Source organism: Propithecus coquereli, unplaced genomic scaffold, assembly GCF_000956105.1.
Source record: "Propithecus coquereli isolate 6110/MARCELLA unplaced genomic scaffold, Pcoq_1.0 Scaffold4, whole genome shotgun sequence".
NCBI lineage: Eukaryota > Metazoa > Chordata > Mammalia > Primates > Indriidae > Propithecus > Propithecus coquereli.
Window position 1 is genome coordinate 7,933,591 of NW_012149729.1, and position 18,785 is coordinate 7,952,375.

At 32.7% G+C, this 18,785-nt stretch overlaps 1 protein-coding gene across 1 annotated transcript in view; it reads right to left on the reverse strand.

Moving 5' to 3' along the window:
* Positions 1 to 737: 737 nt before the first annotated feature.
* CAPZA2 (capping protein (actin filament) muscle Z-line, alpha 2) overlaps positions 738 to 18,785 on the reverse strand; it is a 45,437-nt gene continuing 27,389 nt past the window's right edge. Inside the window, exons 4-10 of the mRNA XM_012652777.1 lie at positions 16,047 to 16,110; positions 11,602 to 11,808; positions 9,920 to 9,999; positions 7,623 to 7,701; positions 5,555 to 5,626; positions 2,527 to 2,589; positions 738 to 1,755 (exon numbers count right to left, since the gene is read on the reverse strand). Coding sequence (XP_012508231.1) covers positions 1,615 to 1,755; positions 2,527 to 2,589; positions 5,555 to 5,626; positions 7,623 to 7,701; positions 9,920 to 9,999; positions 11,602 to 11,808; positions 16,047 to 16,110 — 706 coding nt within the window. The 3' untranslated portion in view covers positions 738 to 1,614. The remainder of the gene's footprint in view (positions 1,756 to 2,526; positions 2,590 to 5,554; positions 5,627 to 7,622; positions 7,702 to 9,919; positions 10,000 to 11,601; positions 11,809 to 16,046; positions 16,111 to 18,785) is intronic.

Below are 18,785 nucleotides of genomic sequence, written 5' to 3' on the forward strand. Positions count from 1 at the left end.
CAGCCAAAGTAATTGATCTTCATGGAATACGAACCCATAATAGCCCAACTGATATAACTAAGCTAATCAATTACAGATTTACCTAGTATTTAGTTCAGAATCATCATCAAACTTTTCCAGTAGCTCTATAAAAAAAGGGAACAGATAATTAATGTTACCAATTCATCTTCTTTAGGAATCCCAATATACCAAAACTTGTATTTTAAAACTAAAATGAAAATGATTTAGCCAGAAGTCATAATTTCATATTATATTCTCAATGCTTTCAAAGCCCAACAGTGATTTTAAAAAGAAATTAAACAACATGCTTTCATTGAATTTTTAAAAATCTATACAATTCAAGCTAATGAAATATTTTATTGTACATAATAAAAGTGGTGTTTTTTTAAAAAAAAAAAAACATTTCCAGGCCCAGACATCTGCAGGAGTACGTGAGGAAAGGATTCCACTCAAGTATAATAAGCAATACTCTTTTGAAGGAAACCATAAATCCACCCCTCTCCCTATAGTAAACACTAACATTCACTACAGGCTTGAAATTCCTGTAGTATCGGTAAATCTATTCTTTAAAATATTATAAACATGCTTACGATGCATAGGAAGGTGGAAAAATTTAGACTGTAACTGCACACCACATGTAATCCCAGCTCTTCTAATTTACAACCAGTTAAGAATTATAATATCCAAAGTATTTTAAAATAGTAGATGACTCACCGGTAAGTGATTTTCTACTCAAATAAATAGGAAAATTTGCATTTTAATGTCACATTGAATTTCAGTACTTTTCAATCCAAGGGAAAAAAATACTGAGACATGATCATGAGTTCAGGATTATATATATTACAATTTGCCTTGTTATAATACATTTGTGGCTTCATGATAAAAATAACTCAGGGACATATGGAATTCAAGCTAATTTGCGTAACTGTCACAAGAAAAAAAAGCATTAAATGTATTTCTGAAGTAAGTATTTTCATGTAATTTCAGAATCTCAAAACAGCATTAGACCTTCGCCTTATTTTAAAAAAGTTTAGTTAAACACTAAGCTAGCTAAATAACCTTCTTGAAAGGTTTAAACACAATTGATATAGAAAATGCTTTCCCTCTAATCTCAATCTTACATACATGGAAGAGGTGAGGGGGGAAAGGTAGACAATTTCTTTAGCAGCATATATGGCTAAATCCATCAACCACCTTAAACTATAATGTCCATTATTGACCCCATTAAAAAGAACTGGGCAAATATCAAAAGTTACCCATTTCATAAACCAAAAGACAACAATCTTAGGGTTAAAGTAAGTAAAATATTTTTGAAACACTTCAAAAACTTTTAACCATAATCTACAGGAATCATCTCTTCATTGTAAGAAAGAAAGACATAACAGAAAGTAAAAGACATTTAAACTAAACTCATTTGCAATCCTCTTTGAACAAAAGAAATGAAAAATAATGGTTGATTAGCTAAGCTTTGTGCTCTAACCAAACTAATTAATTACAGTGATTTTAAATGGCATAAGCCCATCTGACTGGGCAGCTTGACAGTTCTGAATACTTTTGCAATAATTTTTTTTTAACGCAAAGACACTAAAATGATCCGGTCATGCAATGTTCATCTTATGCATTCTGCATCTCTTTGCCAATCTTGTAGCTGAGGATCTTGTTCCAATCAATCTTAGTGCGTGTAACTGGCAACTGTCGACGTAAGGCTTTGAAAGTAGTGTCCGACATCGTCTGATAATTTTCACTGATGGCAGTCTATGAAAAACAGTAGTTAGAAGTTTAAAGCCAAGGAAAGGAACAGAACAATTTATAAAACACATAGATGTTTCCAGGACAACCTTTATTTAAGCAGCCATTTCACTGTTTGAAAACAGTCAATAAAAATCTTGACATGGTTTTAAAAGTATTTAAAAACAGCTAAAAGAAAAAGCTTACAATAACTTTTAATAATTACATTTAATGAAATAAAATTATAAATTAGATTTAATATTTGTGTGTCCTTATTTTGAATCTATTTTACTATGTCAGAATAATTTGTAAATTATTGTTTTTAAGGAATAGGAACTCATTCAATTCACAAACGCTTAAATTCAAGAGTGTTGTTTAGAAGCTGATACATAGTGTAAAAAGTAGAGCACAAAATGAAATGTGATCTAATCAGATTACAGATAATCCAAATGGTTTAGAAAATATCTCCTGAATTAAAATTTCCAACTAGAGGCAAAACAGCCATTTAAAAATCCTGGCAGCATTTCAGATAAGGGATACTCAATCTGTATTCAGAAATCACAGTAGGCTAAAACCTAGTCTTAGTATTTTTTAAAATACAAACTCTTAACTGAATTTATTTGCCACTCTTTTTGCCTACAGTTAAACAGGTCTGCCCTTGTACTAAAAGTAAATACACAACAAAAGACTTTATCTTATATAGTGGAAAAAAAAATTCAGGCCTACGGCTAAAATCAAAATTTCAGTGCCATTAATTCATAAGTGATATGCCTTATATAATATTTTTGAAAATCATACCTGGTATTCATTTTCTGCAGCTTCTACAATCTTTATAAATTCTCTTGCTGTTTGCACCTCATTCTGAATAAAAGACAAAATCAAAAGTAAATAAAATAGTAATTTAAAACTAAACCTCTATTATTGTTAACTATATGTATGATTAATGAAATGTTATAATTTAGTGAACAAAAATGGAAATTATGACAAATAAAGGGTGAATACTGTCAGATCAATTATTCTAAGTCCAAGGGGAACCAGGCAAAAATATTTTAAAAGACTATATAGAATAAGCCTGGTCTGAGTGTTTAACTGGTTGAGGAACGTGAAATCTTAATAATACACAGTGATGAAAAGTTCAATTTGAACACAATACACATTCTAAAACACAACATCTACAGGTAAGAAAGTTAGGCAGAGATTACTAATTAATGACTCTTTAAATATTGTTAAATATTTGCTGAACAGTATTTAGCACCACAGTGATATTAAAAAAATTACCAATTTGGAAGAGTGTATTTTAAAGTTCAACATGAATTTACTTTACTATTTAAATATCTTCTGGAAAAAATTTTTTAACCTACTAATATATGGGTTTATTTGCTTTTTTCCTAATAATAAAGTTACTGGAAATGTGGATATATATATATTTTTTTTTATAAATTAGTATTAATGCAAAATTCTCTAATATCTTAAACATTGTATGTTTTAATTGATTAATTAATTATTTTTGAGACAGGGTCTTGCTCTGTTGCCTGAGATAGAGTACAGTGGTATCATCATAATTCACTGCAACCTCAAACTCCTGGGCTCAAGTGATCCTCCTACCTCAGCCTACTGAGAAGCTGGGAATACAGGTGAGTACCACCACACCCAGCTAAGTTTTCTATTTTTCGTAGAGACAGGGTATTACTCTGTTGCTCAGGCTGGTCTCAAACTCCTGGAATCAAGCAATCCTTCTACTTTGGTTCCCAAAATGCTAGGGTTACAGGCGTGAGCCACCACACCTGGCCCACTTTATGTGTGTGTATGTGTATGTGTATGTGCATGTGTATATATATACACATTTATACACATCTTTATGTAATAGCGGTGAGTTTTATTCCTCTCTCCAAAAACAATGGAAACTCTATGAGATAAAGCAACATTGTTCAATGTCAAATACCTCAAAGAAGAAAGTACCAAGTACCCTTGTTATGTAAATAGCATCACATGTAATAAATAACTACATATGACACATAACTATATGGAATATAATGTCTCATGGAAAACCAGATATTAGTTTTTTCCACTGGCAAATTTTGCATGGAGAGTACCAATTAAGTCAAAGCAGAAATCACCTAAGAGCTAATGAAAAATTAAGAAAAATTCAGCTTCTGTACCTCCTCAGGTAGCATCTGTCCTAATACATTCACATGTTTCTTAAAGTTAAAAGCTTTCTTAAGTTAAAAATGAATTTTTCTTTAATATTTGTAAATTAGCTGATTTTGTATATTAGCAGTTGATGTTTACAATACACTGATACTTTTAGGTACGTAACACAAATGTTTATGAGAAAGTGTCACTGTTAATATTATACTGTTAATATCATTGGGGCTAAAAAAAAAAACAAAAAAACAAAACTCGACAAGGACAAAGTTGCATATACAATGGAAAGAATGTGTGAAAAAACGGTGGAGAAATAAAAACAAGTTCAAAAATTCTTCAATTTGAAAGTGGAACTTAAGAAAAACTTCATTAAATCATAATCCAAACAGCTAGAGGAAGAAAATATACAATACAGTTTAAAGTAAGGTATAAGATCATATACCTAAAGGTAAGGACTAAAGCTATAAAACTCTTAGAAGAAAACACTAGAGTAAATCTTCTTGACTTTGGCCAATGGTAAATATACCAAAAGCACAAATTGTGAAAACAAAACTTAGACTACATCAATACCAAAATCTTTTGTTCTGCAAATAATACCGTCAAGAAAGTGAAAAGACAACACATAGAAGGATGAAAATATTTGCAAATCACATATGTGATAGTCTGGACTTGTATACAGAATGTGCAAACAATTACAACTCAATAATAAAAACATGAATAACCAATTAAGAGATGGGCAAAGGATCTGAATAGACATTTCCCCAAAGAAGATATACAAATGACCACACTAAGCACAAGAAAAGATACTCAGCCATCAGGAAAATGTAAATAAAAACCACAGTAAGATACCACTTCATACCCACTGGAATGGCTATCATCAGAAAGACAAGTCCTGGCGAGGACATGGAAAATTGGAACCCTCTACAGTGCTGGTGAGACTGTAAAATGGAAAACAGTCTGGCAGTTCTTCAAAAGGTTAAATGGTTAACACATGACCCAGAAATTCCACTCCTATGTACATGTCGAAGAGGAATTAAAACAAATGTCTACACAAAAAATAGCACACAAATGTTCATAGCAGCAAAAAGTAGAAAACAGAACTGTCCATCAGTTGAAGAGTGGATAAATAAAATGCAGTATGTCCATACGAAACAATCATTACTTGGCAATAAAGAAAAAAGTATTGATACATACTCCAACAAGGATGAACCCTGAAAACATGCTAAGTGAAAGAAGCCAGTCACAAAAGACTACATATTATGATTGCATTTATATGAACTATCCAGAATAGGCAAATACATAGAGTCAGAAAGTAGATTAGTAGTTGCCTAGTGTTGGGGGGACAGGGAGAGGAGCTGGGGAAAATGGTGAATGCCTGCTGATGGGTGTGGGGTTTCTTTTAAAGAGCATGAAAAGGTCCTAAAATTGAACTGTGGTGATTGTTGTATGATCCTGTTAATACACTAAAAAACACTGAAGTTTATACTTTAAATGAATTGAATGGTCTATGAAATTAAATCTCAATATAGCTGTGAAAAAATTAAGTACAGATTTGCAACTACTTATCTTTAATCTATCTGAAAACACTTCAATCTGAAGTAGAAATATTACTTAAAATATTAACTTCAAAACCATTCTGGTATTAGGTTGTTTAAATTTTATTGTGGAATTAATTACTTACAGACACTGTTAGGGAATCCTGTATATCTTTATGACTCACTAGCTGAACATTACCATCTTCATAATAATGAACCTGTTAGAAAAAGAAATTATAGAAACCACATTATAGGAATCACCAAGACCTTCACGGCTTCATCAAGCACATCAATGCAAATGACTACCAAATTCAGCTCTAGCCTAGACTTCTCTACTGGGCTGTTGACCTTTAAACTCCAGGAAGACTTTTCCGGCCCTCAGCCAAATGAGGAGCCTACTTAGATATTCCTGCAGTTATTCAGGCAAGCCCTCCATTGACTTGACTGTTGGACATTTTTACCTCACAGCCATTCCGTTGGTACCTAAACCCAAGATGTCCAAAATTGAGCGCACAATATTCCTTCCCAAACACTGCTCTTCTTTTGTGTATTTCCACCATTCATTTAATTCCCCAAACTCACAGGCATGAATTTATTCAACAAATATTAATTGAGTGATTGCTACAAATCACTACCACATAAGGTTCTAGAGATACATGGCTTTTAAAAAGACACTGTCCCTGACGTCATATACTAACACAACATAGTAGAGGCATGTACAAAATATGTTAACAATACTCCAGACTCTCTCTGAGGGCAAAAAAGGATATTTCAGAAAGGACTGGAAGCAATGGCTGGAATTATATGAGGTGGAGGAGGGACAGTAGCAGCTGGAGAAATATATATAGGTAGTAAACAAGTCAATTTTGGACCCTGTACGCCATGCAAATATGCTGTACTATCTGGTAGGGGTGAGTGTACTACTACTAAATGGTCTTAAGTAGGCAAGTAACATATCCAGACTTAAATACAAAAAATTATTTCTGATGGCAATGTGAAAAAATGGATTAGGGCATATCAAAGGGTCCAGCAATTCAACAAAAAAAAGTCACAATTATATGCTAGGCACTATGCTCAGCGCTGAAGATAGAACTGTAAACCAGAAAATCTCTGCTCTCAACAAGCTTTGGTCCAACAAGGGCACTATTTTAGAAATTGCTATAATGATCCAGGTAAGATCTACTGAAGCCTAACTAAAAGAAAGAATAATGTTAACAATAACGGCTACCATTCATTGAGCATTTTGTTTCTGGCTATTCTAACCACTTTACCCATATTAACTAATCTTCAAACAATCATATGAGCTTTTTAATAGTTTTTTTACAGATGAAGAAACAAACAAAAAGAGCTTAAATGACTTCCTGATATCACACCACTACTAACTGACAGAGTTCGGATTCAAACTTAGGCAGTTTGGTTTGAAAATCCATATTTTTAACTTCCGTTCGCTAGTCCTTAAGGGATAGGTACCAAGACATAAAGGCCATACAATGTAAGACGAGATATGCATACTGGAGTCAGATGACACAGTAGCAGCATTTGATTCATCTTTATTCCTTTATAGTTCTTACAATATCTTTCACGATAGTTGATCAACAAATGTATTGAATAAATGAACCATGATAGAAAAATATTAGTTAGTACTTTCCTTCAACTTATTTAGTAATGCTTATCTTCAAATATTTGGCCCCAGTTATCAAATGGTCTTCTATATATAACATCTGAGCTTTCACTAAGAGTCAAAGAATTCAATTCTAGTGGGCTTCATGTAAGAAGCCAAATATGAGAACAGAAGATATTTAAAAGACATAGGAAATATATAATAATATATACACATATAATATTTATACACCCATATACACATACATTAATATTATACTTCACTGAACTCCACCCAGTTCAGATGACAGAAGTGACAACTCAAACTGAGAAGATGCTTGGATGAACAAATTGAGCAGACCAAATGGTAGCATCTAATTTTAGCTGTGTTTTATCATCTGTCAGCTATCCTTGCAGATTTCTGATGATTAGCGAATATACTGCAAGGTTATTTAGAAGATTTAAAACAGCACTACTTGTTTTTCCCATTACCCCAAAACAAAGATCTAGGAAAGAAAAGGTATGGTGTATTATGAAAATGTCAACTTATGAATTAGCTGTTTTTCTGTTAAGAATCACCTAGAAATCAGTAAACAAATTCATTTTATTTCATACCTGAATTTTCAAGATGCCAACCACTTGAGTGGTTGAAGGAGTGATTGTAAACTTCCACTCTGACCTCCAACGACCATTCCTTAAAAATAAAAACAGCAGCTGTAAATAAGGTAGGGAAAATAATTTGAATCAATTTTAAGTTTCACATTTAAATTTAATGCTACAGTACGAGAGTGTCTGGGATGAATGCAGGACATTCATTTTTTTAATCACTGAAATATTCAAAAGAATCAAAAGGTTAAGTTTGGTTATGATACATATTTAATTTAATCTTCACCTTACTGATAAGAAAGGACTTACATAATGGATGTAACTTCAGAATTCTAAAGCTAAGGGTTAAAAAACAATTCAAAACTCAATCATATAAGCTACTTCTTGGAGAAAAATTTTAAGCTACTTCTTCAACTGAATGAATCACTTTATGCTTTCAGAATATATGGAATAAATGTTGATTATCAGGACTTTCACAACTATGGTCAGTGCAGTTTAACATCTACTGAATGATACAAAGTACCAAATAATTTAAAAAGAATGGTTAATAAATGTTATACAACCATTTAAGGAGGTTTTGATATCTAGAAAGAAAGGGCTATAGATTTCATATATTTTTTACTTTATATTTTTCTACCAGATTTTTTTTTCCTTTTCCAATTTTATGTTTAAAGTCTCCACATGAAAGGCACATCCTCCTTTCACATTCCAGAGCTGGTTTTGGTATACAAATTAATACATATTCATGGTAGGAAACTGAAAAATTACAAATAGATATCTTATTAATTTTTGTCCACCAGTGAATTTTCTCCCATTTTTCTGACAGCCTTTTTTATAACAATTCCTTTTTTTTTTTTTGAGACAGAGTCTTGCTCTTGCTCTGTTGCCTTGGGCTAGAATGCCGTGGCGTCAGCCTAGCTCACAGCAACCTCAAACTCCTGGGCTCAAGCAATCCTTCTGCCTCAGCCTCCCAAGTAGCTGGGACTACAGGCATGCGCCACCACGCCCGGCTAATTTTTTCTATATATTTTAGTAAATTTATTATAACATCTTTAATGTATTTTAAAATAAAATTTAGTAACGAGAATTTTCTTTTAATAGTAATGTGATCTCAACAAGACTGATTTTATTATATATTTCCTGGCACAAACAGCATAAATTAATAATAATTTTACAAAGATTTATTGCCTTAAGATTTTGACAGGTTAATGTTACAAGATTTTAGACTTAGAGAAACTAAATTTATATTAAGTCCATGAAAGTAACTTTGTATGCCAGAATCTTTAAGATATTGCAGCTTGTCATTAAAGCATATGTTTACATATGGAATTGATTTTCCTTCAGTGATGATGGATCTGCATTCCTCCAAATATTCTTGGTTAACCTTGTAACCTTGCATTTATTTCTGAGATGGTTAAGCAGCGGAACAACCTTGGGCCATGGACCAAACTGGCCCATAGGGGTTACTGATACCTGTTATTTTACCCTCAATAGCACCACCAACCAATTTGGCTAATGAGTCGAAGACTAATGTACTTAAAAGGTAAATATTATGACTGTACTTACTCTGCTGATCTCAGCATGTATTAACAAAAAAGGGGGCTATAAATGCAAAGACTTAATTCAATTATGAACTTGTAAAGTCTTGGAGAACTTCAAAACAGGCATATATCTCACAAATAGTTTTGTCTAAGAATAAAAAGGACCAACAACTAGTCAAAGGTCCAAGATTAATAGGGCAAATCAGTGCTCTGGGGGGGCTTGACTTTTGTAAGGAATAGTTGACTAATTTGTACACAAAATTACAAGGCATGCTTGTAATTTGCCTCATTGTATAAAACATGTCAATACTTCCTTACGTTGGCTAACCAAGCACAAAGCAATCCCCATAAAAACCTCTACTTTAGAGTCCCCAAAGTTCACAAAAGAAGCATCATTTTTTGATCTAATAATTACTTCTGTCCTCCTCCTCCATGTAAGTTTCATTGAGGAGCAGCCCCTTCTCAGAATGCCAACTGGTTTGCTTGTAGGCACACACGCTCCCTTAGGATGCTGTTTGTCAGTCTCCAAAAACACTATGCTCCTTGACACTTTTTTCAATGTCAATGGATTTACTGCTACCTTTGATGATTAGACCAGTTATGGAGCAAATGCCTTTTTTAATATCAAAGGCTAAAGTTTTATATCATGTTAGATTGTTCTTAGACAATCATACACAAACAAGGTATAGCTACAATCACTAAAGCAAGAACCACAAATAATATAAACAATGCCAAAATTCCCCAACACACAAAATTTTAACTTACCAAAAGTTTTTGGCTTGGAACTGATGGCTTTCTATGCATGCAATAATGGTTTGCTGTCCATCTATTTTTTTACCATACACCTTATTGGCAAAGAAAACAAGCACAAGAGTGAATTTACCAGTCAGAACGTCCAACTTTAAACACCTATAAAACACTGAAAATTGTATAGTATTTTGACAGGAACACATAAAAGAATATAAAATAGGCCATCATTCCAATACAGTAGCTAGAAAAACAAGTCCTCGAATATGTACACCTACTCAAATTCTTAGTGGATCACAAAAGAGAACAATTAATAAAATATAATTTATTGAGTAAAACTAATTATACTCTAAATATTCATAAGTATCCTGGATAGATCATGCTTTCATTTCAAGGAAGCAGATATTTTAAACATATAGATACCAATGTAGCTGTTTCCATCCAATTAAAAACTGGACTTAGCTAGTGTTTATCACTTCTGTTCACCTCACAATCTTAGGGGCTACTCTTTCTCTAGTCATTTTAAAAAGTATTGGGATAAGGGTGAGAAAATTAATTTACTTATAACTGAGAAAGGTCATTAAGAGAATGCCTGTGATGTGTGATGATGTTATTTCACCTCCTGCCTATTGCTTTAAAAGTAATGACTAACTTGTGACGTTCAATCCTCCAAGAAAAAAAAAACGAGGGCTCTCTATTCAATTACTCCCTTAAACTTGTTGAGTTATTCTTCCAAAATAATCCTAATCAACAAGTTATAATTCAAATAACATGGAATATATTTTAGGTTATGTTGCTATATTTCTCAAATAATTACTGAAAGCTAGATACTTAAGCAGACCACATTTAGGAAGAATTTTTGTCCTAACCATGAAAAACCTGAGAAAGAAATGGGATGCTATTGGTGATATTAATATTTATGTTGAGAAACCAGGTATAAACTAGGATGCACGGTTGAGTTAGGTTGCAGAGGTAAGCAGAGGCCATGTACACAGGGCCTTGTAAGCCATGTTCAGAAGCCTGGACTCTACCCTAAGTGCAATGGGAAATTTCTGAAGCATTTCACGCAGGGGATTTTCATGATCTGGTTTGCATTTCAAAAGATCACTCTAGTGATGAAGGATACCACCAAAGCACAAACAGGGGTGCTAAAAAGCCTGTCTGGAAACAAACGATCTTATAAAACTTAAAAAAAAAAAGTATTCCTACTTTCTACCATATTTTATATTTCCTGAAAATATAAAAATAGGTTAAACTTATGAAAGAACCACACCAAAAAACAAAAGAAACGTGACTATAAAACACCTAAGGACATGATTTCACTTCCAAATATTTTATTTGTTCTAAGATTGCTATAACTACATAAAAAGAAATTTGATCTCAACTCACAGAGTCATGAACATAAGGTTAAAGAATCTCATGTCATGTTCCTTTAATCAGTGTATTAGAATTTCTACATGGATTTAATTCAAGGTACAATCATTTTTCCATTTCAAGCCACCATAATATATCTATTTACTATCCAGAATTTCTTTGAAAAAATAGTAAGCGTTCTTAGAAATACTTATAATACTTCAAGGAAAAAAGTGACAAGTTATAAAATGTTAGTTCCTTAAGTTACTATAAATTTCAGGAGACCATAAAAACATGCTCACATTTACATAAGACACAAAAGAAAAAAGCTGCTACTGATGACTTACAGTGCAGACCCCATTTGGGTAATGTTCTTTTACATAAGCTCGCAGAGCAGTTTCTACTGAAGTTCTCCAAGATTCAATTGCATTTTCTGCTTCATAGGGTCTTGGATCAGTTGCTTCCTTTCTTAAGTGATCAAATTTGAAACAGATTCTGTTTTTTGGATCCAAAAACTTTCCATTTCCCAAGTCGCCATGTTCTGTTATCAATACCTTCAATGATGGAATGAATTTAGAAAAAAGGATTTAAAACAGCATTTAAATACAGATACATAATACTATACACTCATTTAAGCTTTTTCTTTAAAACTATAAAACAATCTTACTCCAAGCGACTGGTTTAACTATATGGTACAACTATAATACTTCAAACAAGCAGACTATATAGACAATTGGGCTACTCTCATTCAGTACGGATCAGATTTTCTCCCAATATAACCCCCAGCTACTCGTGAAAAAATGCATTCTCTAAAACACTGCCGGAGTCAGTATTTTGCTTTGAGAACTATAACAATTTATTATTTCTAATATCAGGCTCCAGTTCCTCAAAAGCAAAGAACTCATAATAACCTCCAACCAGCGTGGTTACAAGAATGGCTTTAGTCCAGGAGAATCCTCTTCAGTGTGTCCTACCCTTGCTCCTGGGCAATATTCTTGTTTCTTATAAACTAATCATCAACATTTGTTTCTAATCGGCTTCAAAATTTTTAAAAACATAATTAATTTACATACATTTAAATTATACATGTATAAATTTGGTATTTTGTGCTTTATTTAAATATTTCCCTCCTTTTTCCTTCCTTCGAAATTCTCCCAATCTTTAACACCTTATTTATGTCAGGACTTAACCCATCCCTCTGACGTAAATCACACTAACAACATAGGCTGTTCCCTTCTAAATATTTTCATAGTCATAAAATCCTACATAGATAAATATATACACATGTCTATACCTAAAAGCACAGAGTTTTTTGGTCATTATTTTATAAGAATGGAAAGAAAATGTGCATATGCACATGCGTGTGCGCACACACACACTCTTTTCTGCCCTGACTTTTTTCAACATAAACACCTTATGGAAATCCCTCAAAGTCAACTGATATACTTCTCACCATTCTTTTTAACAGCTGCATAATATTCCATGATGTGGATATAACATAAAATTTATTCTGCTAATCCACTATTGATATACCATCATCTCTTATTTTTAGGCTGTTTGTTTTTTGGGGGAGGGAAGGATACATTAAAAGTGATGAAATATTAATAATTATTGTTGTACATATATTTTAACATGCTGATATTTTTATTTCCATTGGATGTTTTCTTTCTTTCTTTCTTTCTTTTTTTTTTTTTTTAGACAGGGTATCGCTCTGTTGCTCAGCCTAGAGTGCAGTGGCATCATAGTAGTTTGCTGCAACCTCAAACTCTCAGGCTCAAGTGATCCTCCTGGCTCAGCCTCCCAAGCAGCTGGGACCACAGGTGCATGCTACCATAGCCAGCTAATTTTTCTTTTCTTCTTTTTTTTAATGTAGAAATGAGGGGTCTTGCTATGTTACTCAGGCTGATCTTGAACTCCTGGCCTCCAACAATCCTCCCACTTCGGCCTCCCAAAGTACTAAGATTACAGGCGTGAGCCATCATGCCTGGCTGGATGCTTTTTTATTTCTACTGGATAGATGCCCAAACAGTGGCGGTGGGGACAGCAGGTAAAAGGTTTATATATTAAAAATTTTTAAACATAATTAGATTGTATTCCAAAAAACAGCTGTGATAATCCACATTTCTACAAACAATGTGAGAGTATGTTTTCCTCCATACCACCACCATCAATAGGCTCTCTTTTCAGTCCGATGGGTATAACATATATCAATATTTTAATTTTATTTCTCTGATTACTGATAGATCTAAATATCTTTTCACGTTTATGGGTCATTTACTCTTCTGTGAGCAAATATTCTTGAATATTTTTAATCTGGGTTGGTTTTTTTCCTTATCAATTTGTAAGAGTCCTTTATGGTATCTGTTTCATACTACAGTTAAATACATTCATATGTAGTAAATCGTCCATCTTTTCATTTATAGTTTCTGGGTTTCTAGTCTTATTTAAGATGGTCTTCCTGCCTCTACAATATACATGTAGACTCAGATTTTCCCCGAAAATTTTAGTCACTTTACAGATTTTTAAACCACCTCAAATCTATTTCTATAAGTGAGACAGAGGTCTAACTTACCTTTCTTCTTGATAGAAACTAGTTGTGCCAATATCTGCATAAAAATTTTCATATATTCTGGGACTAAAGTATGGTTCTCTGTGCTACTCTTCTGATTTATTTGTCTACTCTACGTAATACACACATTGACTTCACTTTACCTTGGTTGTAAAACAACTTCTACTATCTACTAAGGCAATTCTCCCTGACTGTTCTTACAGTTCTATTTTTTACATTTCTTGAGTTATTTCAAGCATATATTGTTTTCACATAAACTTTATGAAAACATTGACCATTTAAAAAAACTAATCAGGATTCTAACTCAAATTGCATCAAATTCATGTATCAATTTTTACATAACTTAATTTTCTAAGAATGGAATGTAGTGTGCCTTTCCATTCTTCAGATCCTATTTTATGTGTTTCAAGCAGATCATCACTATTTTCTTCATAATCCTTTGACTTTCTTGTTAAGCTTATTCCTAAATTAATGATTTTTACCATTATTTTAAATGGAATTGCCTGCCCCACCCTGACTCCCACCATTTCTAGTTTTGGGTACTTATTTGCCGCAATAAAGAACAGCTAATGAGTTCTGCATCCTTACCAAATTCTTTTATTTAAATCCATCAAATTCTTTTAATAAGTCTAATAGCTTTTTTTAGTTGGGGAGTTATACTGCTAGAGTCTCTTGGTATTCCTAAATATATAAATCATGTCACCAAAGAATTTTCTTTTGCAAGCTTTACAAGTTCTCATTTTCTTGTCTATTTGCTATACCTCCATTTATGATGAATGATAATGCTGGTAAGCAGACATACCTAGCTCATTTCTAATTTTAACTAAAATTGTTTTAGTGTTTATAGTTTATGATATTTACTATTGGTTTTTGCTAAATAGTCTATTATATATAAGAGGTTTTTTCCTATTCTTATTTTACTTATGGTTTTTGTTTTTAATGAGAAATAGCTGTTGGACTTTTAAAATCCAATTACTGATACATCGTAAGATTTTTCTCTTTAATTGGCTGGTTAATATGTAAGACCAATATAGACTGCCTTATATGGAACTATTCTTGCATTTCTGTAAAAAAAATTCTATTTAGTTTTGGTATATTATTCTTTGACTATATTTGTTAATATCTTATTTAAAGTTTTTAAACCTACAATCCACATGAGCTTCCTTTTTTTATCTTTTTAGGTTTAAGTATTAAAATTATGGTAGACTCATAAAATGACTCTGGAAGCTATCCCACATTTTTAAAAGACCCAGCAAATTTTCTTTTAGGGATTCATCCCAAGAAAATAATTGTCAATGGGATGAAAGGTACAGAGATGTTCTATACAGCATGTTTATAGCAGTAAAAACAAGAACAAAAAAGAAAAAGCAAAAACCCAAAATCTTCCAAGAGAGAAACAAAATAAGTTTAGGAGATTAATACAAGGAAACACTATATACACACATGCATATCTATACGTAAGCTTAAGTTTTCCCTTCAGTTACAAGTCATCTTCTATCTAGTCTTACTTTTTCCCCTGTAACTTTAAGACTATATATTACATAAGGAATGTCAAACACAAACTTTGATACAATTAGCTACTAAGAGTTTTCTCCTATGTTCTTTCTTAACCACTTTCTCTTATGTTCTACCTACCAGTTCCTTCTTCATATTGTTTTATATAAATTGTGCTTCATGCAAGCACAATATTAATTGATACAATCACTATTTAATTATTTGTAACTCTAAACCAAAAAAAAAAAAGAAAAAAAAGAAAAAGGCCAGTAACCTTTTGTGGCTTTTCTTAGCTTAGCAATTTTAACTTGCATTTTGGAAAGAAAAGATTTAATAATTACTAAATGCTAAATTACTCACATGAAGAACTGTAGAATTCCAGAGCAACCAAATACTGATATAAATCTTACTAATATATATTCTAGATTTTGGATTAATATAGGATTGATTTTTTTTCCTATAAAAAACAAGAAAGTAGATTTAAAGCAATTATTTTCTAAAATCTTAAATGAATTACATCTGAGTATTTCTAAAAGGGACTTTCTGCTAATAGCATTATTGGCATAAACAAAAGAGACTAAATTTTCAATTACTTTGTCCATAAGTGGCTATGATTAAAACAAATAATTTTTTATCTTCAAGTATATCACTTCACAGTTCTTACAGGATACACTAACTGTGATAATCAAAACAAAGAATAGCCAGACACTGTGTTTATATGAAACATACCTGATCTTCATAACCTTCAATTTTTACTGGAGTAAACTGGTCCAAGTTATACTGTGCAAATGCACTACGAAAGAAAATAGTCAATTACTTAAAATTATATATTAATGCTTTAAAAAAAGAACAAACAATTCGTCTGTTAATAAAGTCTGTTCCTGCACCGCACACAGTAAAATAAATAAAATTATAATTACCCATTAGCAAGCTTATACTAACCATAAATATAATATAGTTGTGGCTATTTTAAAAACTGCTTCACAATATCAAGCTTTCAATTTCTAGCAAAATAAAATTAAGTCAGTAAATATAACTGGCCTTTTCATTCAAGATGCTGAAACTAAAGGTGAGCTATTTATAAAATGTACATCCAATTATTCAAGTATGTATTTAGTATACCAGGAAACAGACTAGGTGCTGTGAGAGATGCAAAGAATAAACAGATGGATGCTATGATAAAAGGGCTTACAGTTGAATAGGAGAGACAACGGATAAACACAACCGTAACACAAAGTAGAAAGTACAATAAAAGAATTACCAATAAAGCACTATAGAGAATATTTTTTAAAAAACTACATCTGTTGAGGCAACGGTAAGCAGAGAGTAGAAGAGAACTAGGGCAATTTCATAATGGATGTGATACTGAGAAATGGACTTGAAAGACTGGGTAGCCTCTGGTCTTGTAGAAATTGGAGTGATGAGAAGAAACGGGCATTTCAATTAGAGGGACCATATGAGCAAAATGCATGGGAAGGTCAGTTAGGTCCAACATCACAGAAAGCACCAAGTTTAATGCCTGGCACATACAGGTGTTCAGTTGTATTTACTGAATTGAAAGGCCTTGAATGATGGAATATACTTTATTTGGGAGGCAAAGCAGAGTCAGAGAGGCTTTTTGAGAAAGGAGAACACTGAAGTATTTCTAAAGAAGATTTGGCAGCAATGTGTATGACGAATTGAGCAGCAGAGCAACCAGACTCAGGAAAAGCAGTTGGGCTGTTGCTAACGTCCACGTCAGAACTTCAGAGTCTGAGCTAGGAAACAGTGACAAGAGGGATTCAAGAATAAAGCTTCTCTCTACACTCATATGAGTAAAGAATAATATATTAACCATATATTACCATATATAGTATGTGTAGAAAAATTCTCAGAGTACAAAAAATTACCTAAAAATTGTATTTACTGTATTTTATTAAATTGATAACCTAGGAAATTACTTAAAAGATACAGAAAAATTTTAAAATTTAAGAATATCTCTCTAAATTTAAGCTACTTGGAAGCTTTCCAGATTACTCTGGATGGCCAAAAGTCCACTGAATTTTCAGGTATTAGCTCCGGAGACTTCTCCAGAAAGGAATGCTTGGTTGAGCAAAGCATTATTGACAAGTTATCAGGAGTTATTATTGCTAAATGTAAAAACAGCAAAGTAGAATGAAATTATTAGCTGTCGAGTTACACTGCATGTGTAAAAAAGACAGGGGTGAACACAGCAGTGTATGAGGAAGAGGGAGAAAAAGGTAGCTATTCACTTCTGGTTTTCTTAATTCATTAAAATTATAAATTTCTCAAGAATAGCCTCAACACAGCCAGGCAGTTACTAATTCTTTAGTGATTTATTTCAAAAGTATGCTCATAAACTAAATTGCTTAGAATTAAGGATTCGTTTTCCAGTAAAGTCACACTTAAATAATAATTGTAAATATTTAAATAGTAATTTGGTTCCAGGTCTCTACCCCAAGAAGCCTTTTATTGCCCATAATATCAAACCCCATCCACCTCTAACTTGGGGGAGGGGACAGAAGAATGGAAAACCTGAAAAGGAAACAATGAATATGAAATAGGTAAAATTTTATCGTAAATGCTCAAAGCAAGTTAAATGGTGACAATTAGTGGAAAAGGTACTCACTCATTTAGGAGTCAGAATATCTGGGTTGTATTCCAACTCTATTATTAACTAGTATGGGCTCCACTTACCTCATCTGTAAAAATGGTGGTTTGGCCTAGACAACTTCCAAAGCCTCTTCAGTTCAGAAAACTCACTCCATGCACCCACTCATCATTCACTCATCCAGTCTTCCATCCATGCAAATATTTACTGAGCTCTCATTACTGTGTGCCAAGCACTCTACTAGACACAGTGAAACACTGAGTTCCCTGCCTTTGTAGAGTTCTGTGGCCCACCTGTCCATCTCTAAGTTGCCTGTTCCTGTATTTAGATTTTTTATACCCTTTACTATTACTCATTCGCCAAATCACATCTTATACTTTTCACCACGCTTTCCCTCAGGTTAGTCACATCATTTATCTTATTCACTATTAAAATCATGTTAATTTAAAATTCAGCTTAAAAACCACCTCTAAGTGGAAATTAAAAATTTCTTCCTTTGGGCTCTAAAGGCCTTCTGTTATATTTTATTTCGTCTGGCCTGATATTGAACATGTCCAACTCCTGACTGGAAAATCCCTAAGAGGCTTGTTTATCTCATCATCAAAGTGTGGAATTCATTCATCTATTGAACAAAAGGCTATTTCTGTATATTTCAAAGTGTTCTAGACTTGACAGGACCAACTCTTCAGTACGACTAATTTTACTTGAAACATCCTGAGTTTGTGCCTTTTAGCAAAGCTGTCTCATTAGAACCACTCTAAAGAATAGGCATGTTTTTCCCCTTACCAAAAGGAGGAGGAAAAAAAAAATTAAAAAAGATAAAGCAACGGGACACGGGTAGAAGAAAGGAAGAAAAG